A 16,308-nucleotide genomic window follows, 5' to 3' on the forward strand; every position below is an offset into this window, starting at 1 on the left:
TTCAAATATCTGCATGGATACTTGAATCTTTCTGATTCTAGTTGAAAAGATAATGCATTTCATACACTTCACTAATAATTTTTGAAGGGGTCTGAAATTTTAGAAACAAATCTTACCCCAAACCTGTTTTACATTTATAACAATTTACAAATATGCATTGATTGCTAGCAGAGGCTTCAGCTCTTTATAATAAAACTTTTCAAAGCATTTTGAAAATACAAATTCTAACCTAGCCAAAGGTAGTTCAGACACTAGAGGCATTAGTTAGACAAGTGGTCTCCACATGCCCACCTGAAAACCTTCACTATTACAATGGTGAGAGTGTCTTACTACAATGGAAGTCTGTTAGGATAAAAAGCATCAATGGGCTGTATTCTACTCTGCAGATTTGTACTCATTTACCTAGGAAAATGTTTACCTAGCCATTAATCTAAAAATGTTTACCTAACCATTAATCTAAACACAGACATACTGTATATTTTTCATTTTAATGAAATGAGAAATATACAGTATACCCTATATTTAACAGAAGAGCCTTAATCTCAAATTTCTACCTTCCTATTCTATAAAACCATTAAAATGCCCTAGAAAAGCTAATTTTTTATGTCTAAGATATCTCTTACACCTGGGGGCAGTACAATAACCCCTTCTTGGATCATGCATGCATCCCAATTTTTGTTTTGGGACATACAGTTTCTATATATTTTAATGTGATAAAAATTTGTACATTCATTATTCTATGAATATAATTAAAATATAGATTAGAGCACATTCTCTGCATACATACACAATTTCTTACAGGGAAAATATTATCACAAAAACCCTGTAAAGCAGGTGTTATACTTCTTCCTCAACATTAACATCTTAAAGGAAGATTTAATAAATTTTAACATGGGAACTTTTCACTATTAGAAAGTTATTTTCCTAATTTCTATGTTTCTATTTTCTTCACTAGAAATATTATTTTTCTAATAGCTACATTAAAATACAGATTTGTTGATATTTCAACATAAGAAATATGCTGTATCTTGTATTATATCTGATATGCAATATTATCCATAAAGGACTAGTATTTAATGCAAAAAAAAAAACATGCACATGAGATAGGAATTCATCCTCAAATTATTTTATTCTTCTTCTGACTTGGAAAATTCAATTTTTCTAACCTGAGGATATCTGTGTATTTTGATTTGTGTTAAACATCCGATAATTCATATGACTTAGCATTATTCATAACATATAAGAACAGTTCTTGACTTTTACAAAGAAAACTTATAAAGAATCTATATGACCAATGCCATCCCTGATTCATTTTTCATCACCCATACTTTCACTGCTGTGGGAGTTGCTACGGTCAAAGGCTCCCATCCCCATTATCAGAACTGACAGACTGCTGGAGCTTGCCAAATGTGAAACGTGCACCCCTTGACTTCCTCATCTTCACCTTTCCTGTCTCTTCTAAGATCTACATACGAATGTTATTTGCCAAGAAAAACCCTACCGCTTATAAAAAAAAACCCTGTGAAGCTGTTTTCTCCATGAATTAGAAGATCTTAAAGATAATCGGGGATGGCATTGCCCATGTTATGTATAATGCTAAACAATATAAATCACCTCATGTTCAGCACAAACCAAAATATCTGAAAATCTATCCTGGCTTTGTTACACAGTGAATGCTGATATTAAGTATTTTGAGCCTCAGTTTCCTCCTTTAGAATATTTAATATGTTTAAGGTGAGGTTATCTTCACTCTCTGCCCTGCTCTAAAAGGGTATGATTCTGAAACTACTATGTAACCCAGCAGAATAGAATAATCTGATTATTACATTCAGGTTGGTTTCAGATGCTAGTTATTAGTTTGAATATTTATATTGGGAGTTATCAGAATTCAATGATTTAAAGAGCTTTATAGCTGGGAAAGGACAAGATAACTCAGCTTTTACCTACCTACCATAACATATACATGATATCAAATACATTTAACTAAAGGAAAAGAATGAAAGGCAAATACTGAAGTTTTAAAGAATACCTCAGGTGCCACAAAGTTTGCAGTGTAGCATGGAGTTAAGAGAAGTCCATTTTCTCCTCGAAGTTGTTTTGCAAACCCAAAATCACAGATCCTAATGGAGTCTGCGTTGGCTGATTCATCCACGTATAAAATATTACTGGGTTTAAGATCACGATGAACAACCTTGAACATTAAAAAAAAAAAGCTTTACAATTCTATAGCTAACTAAATACCTGTGGAATAAAACATTGTAAGTTAATATATTTCCAGGAAAGGGAAATGTCTCAATCATAAAATTTTGAAAATGATACTTTCTCCAACCATGATGGCCCTGACAACCTGAAGTACACAGACAAAATTATCTCTATCAGACAGATGTGCCAGGTTTTTTATTTTTGTTTGTTTCTTTTTGCGGTACATGGGCCCTCACTGTTGTGGCCTCTCCCGTTGCGGAGCACAGGCTCCAGACACGCAGGCTCAGCGGCCATGGCTCACGGGCCCAGCCACTCCATGGCATGTGGGATCCTCCTGGACCGGGGCACGAACCCATGTCCCCTGCATCGGCAGGCGGACTCTCAACCACTGCGCCACCAGGGAAGTCCCAGATGTTCCAGTTTTTATCAAGCCACCAGTTTTGTTAACCACTTCCAATCTCAAAACTCAATTATCAGTTCCAATTGTAGATATAATGGACTAAGACCCTACTCAACACCCCCTCCCCACGGTAAACAACTATAAAACCTAAGTAGAAAAATCAACTACCTTGAAGGTACTGGGGAATGAGCAAAAGGAGACAAGACTCTGGTGGGGAGTACATACTTGTCAAAAAGCAGATTTTTCAGCACAAACCCTCCTAAGAAAATTACCCACTGAAAACAGAACAAAAAATAATCACTGGAGAAAAATAACAGAATATAATAAATCTCCATACATTAATACACAAATGTGCAGTACACAATCCAAAATTATCTGATATACAAAGAACCCCTCCCCCCAAAACAGATCACAATTTCAAGAAAAAAAAATCAATTCCAACTCCAATATAAACCATGTTGGACCTAACAGCAAGCATTTTAAAGTGGCTATTATTGTGATATGATAGATGTGCTAGGTAATACTATGGTGGCAAAATAACATATAAATGTCTCAAATCAACATGTATACCTTAAACGTACACAAAGTTATATGTCAATTATAGCTCATCAAAATGCCTTTGTTCAACATTCACAAGACTAAATAAATATAAGAGAAATTTTAAAAAATGACGTAGTAAAACAAAACACTTTCAATGCATGAAAACTCGGCAGAAAAACAGAAACAGTAAGAACCAAATGAAATGCTAGAAATGGAAAATATTCTGAAATTCTCTGTGATGATTTTCTTTCTGATACACTATCTACTTCATTCAATCTAGTCCTATTTTTAATCAGCAGTTTACTACATTAAAAGGTCTTTCAAGACAAGGATCAAGACTTAAACCCATGGTTGAATCTGCAATACCTTTTATAATGTCTGGCATGTAGAAATGCTCAACACATGTTTGTCATTAATTTACTTAATTGATGTAGTGTTTAATTTCTAAAATAATAAACAAAAGAGAAGATGTTTATCATTTTCTTCTTCTCAAAAATTCTGGTCATCCTTTATTTTAGAGTGTGTCGATAAAGACAATCAAGGAATTAAATTATTATAGAACTACTCCTTTAGCATTACACAATTTACATTTCAAAATGCTGAAAACGTACTCTGTAAAACCACTCTCAAAAATGAGTTCTGGCCCCTGTAGAATTTTCATTATGTCATTTCTGAGTCGTTCATTGTTTTATTGTTTATATGTAAGTGGGTACATATCTACTACTACAACTATTCAAACTTACATTTTTAAATTACTTGTGACTCTGCTTTCTTGTTTAGCTATATATATAATAAAAGTTACCTTGGTTTGATAACTCAGTTCATTTGCTTTCTTTATGAAGAGATAGGAAGCAAAATAACAGGCCTGCGCCTCCACTAGAAATTTCAATATAGTAATACTTCAAATGTTTAGAATCCAAATTTCTTACTGTATTGGGGGAGGGGCTGGCAACAATCAAGATATGCAGTCTTGCCAGAACTTTCATGTTAAGCATAGTATAATCTGAATAATATTCACAACATGCCCTTGGATAACTCTTTTATGTTTCACTTTTAAGTTTGATTAGGCTTAATAATTTAAAAGTCAAGGTTAGATATATTATTCAAACCACTTTTAAAACTAATATGCTATTAAATTAGGGCTAACAGGTAGAGTGAAGAAAATTAATAAGGTATTACCCAATTTCCTAATCCTATAACCTTCACTAAATTATGAATTTTATTAGGCTATTCCGTATAAAAATATGTGATAAAAAGAAATTCATTTTAGGTGTCATATCCTATATATTATTTTGTGAAGATATAAGCCCCAGAATTAAAAGGAAGACTATAACTACAACTTACTCCTTGACAATGAAGATAGTCAACTGTGTTAGTTATTATAAACAGTACATCACTAGCTTCCCGTTCTGAAAAACATTTTTGTTTGAGAATACGGTCAAGTAGCTCTCCTCCTTTCATCAAATCCGTAACAAGGTAAACATATCTACCATCATCATAAACCTAAAAAAGAACATATTTTCAAAATGATATTATTTATAATTACAATTCTGAAATGTTTTAAATTATAGTTACTTTGCTTTTCTAATGAACCTCTAGTGTTAAAAATATTATTCCTTTAGTATTAATATAGTGCAGGCTCTACTGAAGGTTAAACTGGCTAAATGGACTCTTACACCATTCTGTGAGACCATGTTAAACATATAATTCTATTAACTTTTGAAGTTTTCTGTTATACTTCATCAAAGAATATAAATGGAAAAATAGAACTTTGTGCCTCTCAAATGGCATCTGTCTCATTTTTTTACTGTATTATAGGCACTTTCCTTCCTTAATGATAGTAAGCTTCCTTCTGGCAGTAAATATATTATTTGTTTTTTAACATCTTCCCCATAGTCTATTATCTGACATGGTGTCTTAAATATTTGTTGAATTCAAATACTATATCAAGGAGAATATATTAAAAATATGTACACCCTTTTATTCAGAGCATGTGATATCTACATCTACACATACAAACACATGTGTAGACATATATCTATCCACACACATACATACATTTACATATATATAAAATAATATTTAAGGATTATAAATCAAAATGCATATCATATTATCTGAAACAAACTGATCAAGGTGATGGTTTATTGTCTGCCTTTTCTACAGAGGAAAGAGCATTATTTTCTTTACATGAAAAGTCAGCATTCAGTAACATCTATTACTATGAGTCATATGTTCACTTTAAAAAAAGTAGACTAATACTATTTCAGCCAAGCAACAATACACAGTGCTACAGCCAATTGCTGTACAATCAAGAAAGTAAAATCTCCTAGAATTTGGCAGATTCCCAATCTCCTGTATCTTCTATACTTGTAGTACTAGAGAATAATAAATGTTGCTGGTGATAATGTTAACTAGTTAACAGCTAGAATACATTCAAGTAATCAGGACACTCTCATTTACCAACCGTCATAGTTCCTTTCTGACGTTTTATAAGAAGGGTAGGAGTATAAAATCATCAGGGGAAAAAGAAGAACTGAAGTGGCAAATTTAAGAGTCTTAAGATTTTGTGGCATGAAAGTAAACATACCATGGACATGAAAAGTTTCAATAAGAAAATAAAGTGCCAAGTCATAACTTCATTAGCTTAGCTGATACACAGATTTTAAATACCTACATCCTTTAAAGTTATAATGTTAGGGTGTTGTCCATAGCGCATCAAAATTTCAATTTCTTCTGAGGGGTCTCTTTTAATTTTGTCAATGATCTAAGAAATAAGACAAGAAAAATCTCAGAGGAAAAATATTTTCTTTGTCTAAAAATGAATGACATAATTTAAATTTGGTTGTATTTTCAAGCAAATAATAAAACTCAAGAGTAATGTTTGTCTCACATTATTTTAATATTTAAAAATTTCCTATAACTGAAACAATAAAAAACAGAGCACTTTCTTCAACATTATATTCCATCTAACTAAAACTATACTGATAATTTGATCCAAATGTGACAGTAATTGTCACAATTGCTCAATCTTAACATACTACATTAAAATAAAATTATTCAAAAGCAAGACATTCATGAAACACACTGTTCCTCCAAAATAAGTCTTTTTTTATTGAACAAAATAAAGTCTTGGAAAGAAATTCAAAATGAAAATATTAAGTCTTAAGAGATTTTCCTCATCATTTTATCTTTGCTTTCTCCACTTGCTCCACTGAAAAACTGTCTGTCAGTTGACCTGCAATTTAACTTACACATATAAAACAAACAAAAAAAAGCCTCAGAGACAATACCTTCACTGCAAATTCCATGTTGGTAGCAGTGTGTATGCATCGTTTGCAAACAGAATAGGAGCCAACACCAATATCCTCTTTCAATTCATACGCTTCACCAAATTGTGCAGCATTTCCATTTATCTGTTTTTGTTAAAAAGTAAAATACAAAATAGAATGATATGGTTTCACATTTTTTATCTTCTCTCCTAAGTATACATTCTTCTTAAATCTTTTAAAAATCAAGAATAATTCTAGAGAAGTTTTATCAGTATTTATAAATGGTTTACACAGATTCTGAACTGATCCTAAATTGTAGACTTTCTAGATCCCCAAAGCCAATACAATAATTAAATCAACTAGCTAATACATCACCCATTACATTTTCTTGCCAAAAGAGATCACGTAAATATAATTAAAGGTTACTACTGTCTGCTTTTTTCCAAAACATATGGAGACATCTTTAATTCTTTATACAGAGATAAATGAAGCAGTTGAAAATCACTTAAAAATCACTGTAAATCCATTAGCAATAACTGAAAGAAATAATTATCCTTAATCTGAATAATCTAAGTGGAATTTACCTGAACAATTGGTAATACATTTGCACTTGTGATCGGAGTGATTTTATATTCTTCTGCAATAGAAGTTGCAACAAAGCTGAATCCTTTGAAGAGTTGATGAGCATTAGCACTAGCTGGCAAACCAGGAGAATCTAATGTCCAAATAATTATATTTAATTAGAACTACACAGAATTTTATGATATGAAATGTGAACATTTCTTTGAATATAAAGGAAACCATTAAATGTTATCATCAGACATACTATATTAGGTATTTGATTTATTTTATATTATCTGTTTCCCCATACTATTATGCAAGCTCCAGGTAGATTATAATTTTTGTCTGTTCTGTTCACTTCTGCACTGTCACTGCTTAGTACATAGTAGGTATTCAATATTTGTTGAATGAATGTATGAACCAGATGCCAATAAAAGTAAACCTCATTAAATTGTAAACTATAAGAGTCAGAGTGATATATCTCATATCTTACCTCTTACCCCCATCCTCTAATGCATTAGCATGTCAAAAAACTTTTAAAGTAAGAAAAAAAGAAAACGTTCACCCTTTGCTCTAGTCTCTGCTTCCCTAGTAAATATTTCCCATGTAAAGCCTCTGTTTGAAAGGTGTCCAAGCAATGCTGTATATAGGATCCACACTTCCACACAGGGCAAACCACCCTCTGCAAACTTACATTTTTTTTAGTTTTTACCTAAGAAGCTAGTTTACTTTTTTAACCATCTAACTGAATAGAAGCCCTGATGTTACACATAAACATGCATTACCTTTAGGTGTTTTTGCAGTAAATTCAGGATCAAAACAAAAAGTATCATCTGGTTTTCCAGAAGCCGGTTTGAAAGGAGGCTGAACTTCTCTCTTGTATAATTTCTAGAAGAAATAACAGAATAACACAGAAACGTATTAATACTTGAAAAATTATTGAAGCAGAACATGATATTCACAGTCCTTAACAGAAGACTCACAATTTCATAAATGAAATTTCAACAGGCTTCAGATACCTGTTAACCAAATTCTAACCTCTTAACCAAATTCTGTGTATCATCTAAACTTGAGAGATAATGTACAAAATCAAATGAGACCAAGAAACACAGCAGCAATGCCACAGGTTGCATTCACGAGGAATAATTCTGTTCAGTTTTGGATTTCAAAAACTGACTTGAATTCTCACTGGTAAAATAACCATACAGAACATATCACAATGTTACCATGCAGAAATAACTAATAACATTCTAGGATATCAAAATTAATAATTAGTCTAACTCCAAGAAATATGCATTATACCTATTTTGTTTTCACATAATAATATGCATTAGATGCACTGTTTAGAGCTCTTTTTATAGAATTCAAAAATTGAAACTTGTCTAACAATCTAACTTCCTAAAATTTATGTTTTGGAAAGACATATAAAATATCTTACAACATAACTGTTTTTTGGAAATCTACTTTTTTAAAAGCTCACAGTCTCGCAGTGAGGGAAAATTAATAGAGGATTACTTTAAAGTAATTTTCATTTATTTAAACATGTACACATTCCACTCTTTTATTATTTAAGAGGAATAAACAAGCTGTTTAGATATAAAAATAATGGAAAAATAATTTCTAGTTTTTCTAGTTAAAGAAAAAGGAAGAGCAGAGAAGCATTAGAAAAAAATGACAAGGGAATGCAAGGACACCGAAAGAGGGATGCACACAGATATGACAAAGGGCAGACTCCCATGCAGTATGTTCACTGTGTGGCCTTTCAGGTTATTAATACTATTAATGTGTTGCAGTTTTACGACTATAAAAACTAAATCAAAATATTAACTTCTGAAACCTGTTCTACAAGCCAGAAAAAATAATTTGGTCAGTGAATAGTGGCTCTCTACCTCTGCCTTAGAAACCAAAAGAGACACTTTTTCTTTAGGGATAATTTTCAATACCAGTGCCAGAATTAAATAATCAAAAACACTTACCTATGATGATTAATAGTACATAAAATGCATAAAGCTGTGTTGTAAACAACAATAAAAAGTGAGCTTTTCTAAGAAAAGCTCATTAGTCTGGGAGTTGCAACTTAAAAAAAATTAATACATGACTTTGCAGAATTTCACAATGTTTCTGTTTTCATGTTCTCTCAAAATTTAGTAAAATACCTATATACAAAGATTTTCACTTCTTAACAAATTAAATTTGTTCTAATACATGACAAAGAACCATTTGAAATTAAATAACATCTTAGATTCTTTAGAATTCATTTTTCTATAAGAATCTGTCCTATGATTCATCCCCTTTCTCCTTTCTCTTCTTCCCCCCACATTCCCCAACCTAGAATAGGGGAGAATATTAACCATATTTTACAGGTAAGACAAATGAGCAACAAAAATTTACTACATATCATCCACACATCTACTGGTTCAAGGTAATTGCATGAAATGCTACACCTGTAAATAAAATCTCATACTAAAAATAAAATAAATGGATTAAGTTTATCAGCAAAGTCCATATATTACCATTTACTCTTGAGTTTTTGCTTTTATTAAAGGTACTCAGTAACGAACTTGCTACTGAACTTACATTCCAGTCAATATTTGCAAAAAAAAGATGTCTTTTGATTTCGTCAACTCCTTCTGAACCTATAAAAATGGAAAGAATGTTTTTACCAGTCTGAATTTTTTAATCTGCTTACCTGGCTTCCAGGCTATTATCTGTAAATAGGAGTACACACATTTCATAGATTCCTTGAAGTGAAAAGTTTACGATTTCTTATCTGATGTTTTATTAATTGGTCCTCTGAATTTAATATAATAAAAAAATAGTTGATGTTCATGCTGAAGCACATAAGGTATCATGAAATACTAAAATACCTTCTGAATCAAATAAAAATTATGTCTAACATAGCATTAAAATTTAAGCAATTTTCATTTTCTTTTTTTTCTTTTTTTTTTCTTTTTTTGCGGTACACCGGCCTCTCACTGTTGTGGCCTCTCCCGTTATGGAGCACAGGCTCTGGACGCACAGGCTCAGTGGCCATGGCTCACGGGCCCAGCCGCTCCATGGCATGTGGTATCTTCCCGGACTGGGGCACGAACCCGTGTCCCCTGCATTGGCAGGCGGACTCTCAACCACTGCGCCACCAGGGAAGCCCCTTCATTTTCTTCATAATTCAATTTATGATCTCATATCTATAGGCCAAATTAAAAATGTAATGAATAAAGTGGCATTGAAATTTTAACACATGGACATAAACAGGATAATAGGATCACATTTGGATCCAGGGAAAGGCTACTAGAAAGCAGCCAAATAATGAGCAGTTATGGAAACATAACATTTATCTTGATGAATATTGGAAGGGACAAAATAATTATCTTCAAATATCTGAAAGGATTACCTATAGAAGGGAGAACTCTGTGAATTATGTCAAAAGAGACATTCATATGATATAATGATATATATTAAACAAAAGTTCTGAATAACTAGACCACTCCATTTCTAATGATGGGTATAACAGAGTTTACTGGAATCTTTGCATACATAAAACATAGAATTCTACGTATAAACACATAACAGCAGTAAATGAACTTAGGCCAGAAAACATAAAGTCATAATTATCCTCCCAAAGCATGTAGTATATTGTTATAAAAGCTAAGAAAATAAATAATACCCAATCTATTTGCTGGATTCCTTTTGAATAACATCCTTAGAAGACTTTGTGCTTCAGCACTAAGAAACTGAGGCATTCCAAGTTTTGCTCTGGAAAAGAGGATTTCAGAAAATTTCATTTAAATCTAGCCATACTTCTAAATTTATAAATCCCAAAAATAATTTTAAAGAATGCTATCACAATGGCAAATAATGTCCCCTATACGGTGGAAGGGAATGAGACAGTGAAAAATGTTCTTTTGTGTCAAATGAAAACCATAACAAGTTTCTCAAAACTGAAAGCAAGGAATTTTTCCCAAAAGAAAAAAAAATGTTTACACTTACTTTAATATCATATTCATGGTCTCATTTCTGTCTTTACCTTGAAATGGCAGAGTACCAGTAAGCATTTCAAACTAAAACAAACAAAAAATACCACAAGTCAACTTAGTAAAACTTAGAATTTACAATGAAATTCTTCAGGAAAAAAAATGAGACTTGTCATACATGATCATCAAATCATGCAGAATCTACATGATAGTAGGTCAAAACAGGACCAGAAAACTAGGTCGCTTAAGGAAATACACCTCTGGTACCCCACAGTATATAGGCCAAATGAGAGGTGATTTGTAGCAAATGTAACCAACCATTTTTTCAGTCCTAAATTCCTCAAACCAAAGCAATGTGGAAATAGACACAAGGCATTTTCTTTTAAAACAAAGATAAGCTTTTAAAGCAAACATTTAACAGTGAAAGAAAAGCAAAAATAAGTACTGAGCCATTTCAAATTCATACATGCTCAAGAAAGATAATCATTCTCATTCCCTTTGCTCTCTTTACAAAAAAAAAAAAGGAACCAAACAGGAAGCCACACACACAGATACACACACCACACACTGATATATGTATTTTAATTTGAGACAGTTGTACACAGCATAATGAAAACTTTTTCCCTAAGAGAGTTAATTGAAATGTGGATAACTAGAACATTAAATAATCATATTTAAAAGAAAAAGTAGGTCTGAAAATGAAGACCATTATAGCTCACTAGAGAGAAACATTTTTATATCCCTAATATTTAAATCTTAAGCTTAGATTCCAAAATGGCTTTGGCCTCAGTCCTCTGTTCATTTATTTGAACTTACAACCTTAGTTAGCTTATGCATTCAACTCTCTCCTGATGACTGATGACTCTCAAATAGATTCCAGTTTCAATCTCTCTCAATCCCCAGTTTTCCCTTCCAAATCTAAAGTAATGGTTCTCAACTGGAGCCTGAAGAGATAGGGGTAGGAGTCATAGAAAGGGAATGAAGACGAAGGGAAGTATGGTGTATGGGGATCATCTCTCTCAAGCTCCAGTCCCCTGCCCCCAAACCTAAAATAATGGTTCTCTCCTGGGGACTGGAGGAATAAGAGGTGGAAAGGCAAGAACAAAAAGAAAAAGAGAAGGATAGTACATTGGAATCACACCTTCCCCTCAAATAAACTATATGCTGGCTGGCAGAGTAATTTTTTGTTGTTGCTGTTGTTTTTTAAGGTCTTCAGATGATTCTGATGCTCTCTCCACTGCCCTCTCCTAATTCATTACTATCAAGGGGTTAAACACTAACCCACAGTAACCTATGCAACGTGTTAAAAATAAATTATTTCCCCACTTTCAAAATCAGCTGTCCTTCCAAGCTATCTCTTTTCTATTGAACTACCTTTCTTTCGATCCCCTGAAGTTTTAGAGGTATCTCTATCTTTGACTTTTCCCCTCTGCTTCATCTGTGGCATTTAATCTGTTACTAAGGTCAGCCACTTCTTACCTTGAAATGTCTTTAAGATCTCCTTTTTTTCATTCTATAATCTTACAACTGTCTTCTAAGGAGAACTTCTTGGTCTCCCTACTTTTAGTTTCCTCCATTTGCAAGCCATTTATATAATGCTACCAAGGTTAATTTTCCTAAAATACATTTTTTCTCTAATTACTGTCGTGTTCAAGAATCTACAAAAGTTTCCAACCACCCAGAGAATTGCGTGCAAATCCTTATAGGCTTATAGCCTCATTTCCTCCTTCACCCTCATTCTCCACTACTACTCTAGTCAAACTGGTTCTCCAGGTCTTTCCTAATACTATCACAATACTATTCTTCTTGACACACAGCTATTTGAATTTTATCCATTCTTTAGGGCTTAATTTAAGTTCTATCTGCTCCACTTTTCTTACATCAACTTATATGAATTCTTGCCTGAACTTCTAAGGTATTTCCAGGCAGTTTATTTAGCTATTCCATTTGTTTCCCCAACCAGATAGCATGCTTTCTTAGGTCATGGAAAATGCCAAATATTGTACTTCTATCTGTTCCCACCCCACTGCCCTTACCAAATCCCAGGCTTATAATAGCCACTTAATATATTGATACATCATATGGTAATTCAGTGATAAAGAGGCAAAAATGGATTATCAGGCTTCTAGAGCAAATTGTATCTGATTCAATAGCTATTCACTTATCACCCTACTTAATACTACAAATTCTATGCTTAATCTTATACCAAATCAGTCAGTCCATATGCTCATTATGCTAGATACTGTGGGAGATTATAAGTAGTAGAAGACAGGATTGCCCTCCTTAAGAGGTTTACAATCTTTCTAGGGACATGCTTGAAAAAATGTGACAATAAGATAATATACCATAAGGTGCTAAATTCTGTGATACCTAGTTAAAATACCATGTAACTACTAAACACAGTATTCTGAAATCTAAAATCTGGTAGGCCTTTATCTAAGTTTTAAATTTGAATAACTTGTAAAAGAATGCTGCCATTTACCTTTTAATCTAGCAACTAAAAGAAATCAGAACACCAAAACCCTAATTTTTATTGTATAACAGCTAGCCAATCAAGTTTTTTAACAGTCATGAACTTGAGAACCCTATTCTCACCTAACACATCCCAACACTCAGATTAAAATTCTAAACAATACTAATTGAATATTGGCATAATTAAAAAAAAACACTACTTACCATAAGTACACCATATGACCACCAATCAGCACTCTGGGAATGACCTCTTCTATTTACTACTTCAGGAGCCATATACTCCACTGTACCACAAAATGAGTAGGCCTTCTTCTCCTGATCTACTGATTCTTTGCTGAGTCCAAAATCTATAATAACAATATTACACAAAAACATATCTGAAGATCTTCAGAAAATAGAAAATACCAAAAGAAACTAAAGTATGAATTAAACCTACTCATGATGGCCTACAATTACCATTAAGAAAGCTCCTTACCTCAGTTAAACCTCATCCTCAAAATACATGTTTTCATGTCTATACAGGAATATGATTCAAAAATTTTGAGAGGACAATTAAATCAACACTGTCATAGTGATCTAATTTTTAAAACAGACTAAGACAAAAAATGATAGTAATTTTCACTTTTTAAAATATTAGAAAAGCAAATTTTGCTTTGGTTTTGGTGAACTTCCACTTTGTTTATGGTCTTCGAAGAGCTAAAGGTACTAACATATAAAAATCAATCTTATTTCTATATACCAGCAATAAAAAATTGAAAGGTGAAAATTTAAAAGTACTATTTATAACACCACCAAAAAACCTTCATGAAATCCACAGGTATAAATATACAAAGAATGTATATACAAGACCTGCATGCTGAAAACTATAAACATCAATGAAAGGAATCAGAGTAGATCTAAGTAAATGGAGAGAGATACTGGTCATGATTTGGAAGATTCAATGTTGTTAAAGATGTCAATTCTCCCTAAACTGATCTACAGAGTCAATGAAACATTAATAAAAATCCCAGCAAGATTTCTTCTGTAAAAATCAACAAGCTGAATTTAAAATTTATATAAAAAGACAAAGTAAATAGAATAGCCAAAACAATTCTGAATAAAAAAGGAAAATTCAAGGACTCACACTACCTGACTTCAATACTTACTATAAAGCTATAGTAATCAAGACAGTGTTGTACTGGAGAAAGACTACACACACACATACATATATGAATGCAACAGAACAGCATCCAAGAATAGAATGACATATACAGTCGCTCTGCTATTCTTGTTTTAAAACTGCAAATTTGTTCCAATGTGATTGATACCTTATTGTTACCTTTCAGAGATTTATACCACTCCACAAATGTCCTTTGCTGTACTATTTCTGACAAAACTGACATTTAACACTAGAGTTTGCTTGGCGAATATAACATGAATTTCAAATTTCAGCTTGGTTTATGTGCAATTTTGCCCACAAGAAATAATAGGTGAAACACTAGAAAACTGCACCTAGTTGAACTGAGCCAAGCAGAAATACATACATGCACACACGTCAAATATCTACCAGCTATTTCAGCACATCATGTGTGTTACAAGCCACTTCTGTTCACCTGTAGTATTAGAACTCCCAATTCTAGATAATTTACCTCCCACTACTTCACAATAACTTACAAACTGCAACCTTTCTGATGCCAATTATACAAGCAAATCTCAGGATTTTTTCAAGGTAAGGTATCATATTTATTGTAGTATTTATCTATTCTTAATCAGTTAGAACATATAAAACAATGCCATCATTTTTAACAGCTTCCTATCTTTCTTTAATGTGGCACTGGTTATATATTTTAGTGTTAAACCCTGAACACCATTTTCTCCATAAGTCATATTTTTTACTATGCATTTATGCATAGTACAGTGATTTTTAAGATCATATGTGTTGCATTATAACAGAACTGGCTATATATATAGCCAACTGATTTCTGACAAAGATGTAAAAGCAATTCCATGGAGAAAAGGTCAGTCTTTTCAACAAATGGTGCCAGAATAACAGAATATTGATATACAAAAATCCATCCTCATACCATACCTCATAAACAAACATTAATTCAAAATGAATCATAGACCTAAGTGTAAAACCTAAAACTACAAAATTTCCAAAAGAAATACAGGATAAAATCTTTGTGAGCTTGGGTTAGGCAAAGATTTCTTAGATACAACATCAAAAGTATAATCCAGGGCTTCCCTGGTGGTGCAGTGGTTAAGAATCTGCCTGCCAATGCAGGAGACATGAGTTCGAGCCCTGGTCTGGTAAGATCCCACATGTTGAGGAGCAACTAAGCCTGTGTGCCACAACTACAGAGCCTGCGCTCTAGAGTCCGTGAGCCACAACTACTGAAGCCCGCATGCTACAACTACTGAAGCCCGTGCGCCTAGAGCCCGTGATCTGCAACAAGAGAAGACTGCAATGGAAGCCCACGCAATGCAACGAAGAGTAGCCCCCGCTTGCCGCAACTAGAGAAAGCCTGGATGCAGCAACAAAGACCCAATGCAGCCAAAAATAAATAAAATAAATATATATTTTTTAAAAAGTATAGTCCATAAAAGAAAAAAGTTGATAACTGGGTTTTATCAAAGTCAAAAAGTGCTCTTCAAAATATATTGTTCAGAAAATCAAAAAGAAACTAGAGACTGGGAGAAAATATTTGAAAATCACATATCATATAAAGGACTTGTATTCAGAGTATATTTTTAAAAACTCAAATTCAGTAATAAGAAAACAAACAACCCAATTTTTTAATGGACAAAAAACCCTGAACAGACACTTCTCCAAAGAAATACATGAAAAGATGCTCAATGTCATCATTTGTTAGGGAAATGCAAAATAAAATCACAGTGAGGTACTACTCTA

General features: G+C 32.8%; 1 protein-coding gene across 1 annotated transcript in view; it reads right to left on the minus strand.

Moving 5' to 3' along the window:
- The window catches only part of RPS6KA6 (ribosomal protein S6 kinase A6), a 95,037-nt gene that overhangs the window by 46,853 nt on the left and 31,876 nt on the right, over window positions 1-16,308 (minus strand). The window contains exons 7-16 of the mRNA XM_024747237.1: window positions 13,623-13,765; window positions 10,963-11,033; window positions 10,640-10,728; window positions 9,553-9,611; window positions 7,761-7,863; window positions 6,999-7,129; window positions 6,436-6,558; window positions 5,820-5,909; window positions 4,487-4,645; window positions 2,030-2,191 (exon numbers count right to left, since the gene is read on the minus strand). Of these exons, the coding sequence (XP_024603005.1) occupies window positions 2,030-2,191; window positions 4,487-4,645; window positions 5,820-5,909; window positions 6,436-6,558; window positions 6,999-7,129; window positions 7,761-7,863; window positions 9,553-9,611; window positions 10,640-10,728; window positions 10,963-11,033; window positions 13,623-13,765 (1,130 nt within the window). The remainder of the gene's footprint in view (window positions 1-2,029; window positions 2,192-4,486; window positions 4,646-5,819; window positions 5,910-6,435; window positions 6,559-6,998; window positions 7,130-7,760; window positions 7,864-9,552; window positions 9,612-10,639; window positions 10,729-10,962; window positions 11,034-13,622; window positions 13,766-16,308) is intronic.

Source organism: Neophocaena asiaeorientalis, unplaced genomic scaffold, assembly GCF_003031525.2.
Source record: "Neophocaena asiaeorientalis asiaeorientalis breed wild unplaced genomic scaffold, Neophocaena_asiaeorientalis_V1.1 scaffold374, whole genome shotgun sequence".
NCBI classification, from domain to species: Eukaryota; Metazoa; Chordata; class Mammalia; order Artiodactyla; family Phocoenidae; genus Neophocaena; species Neophocaena asiaeorientalis.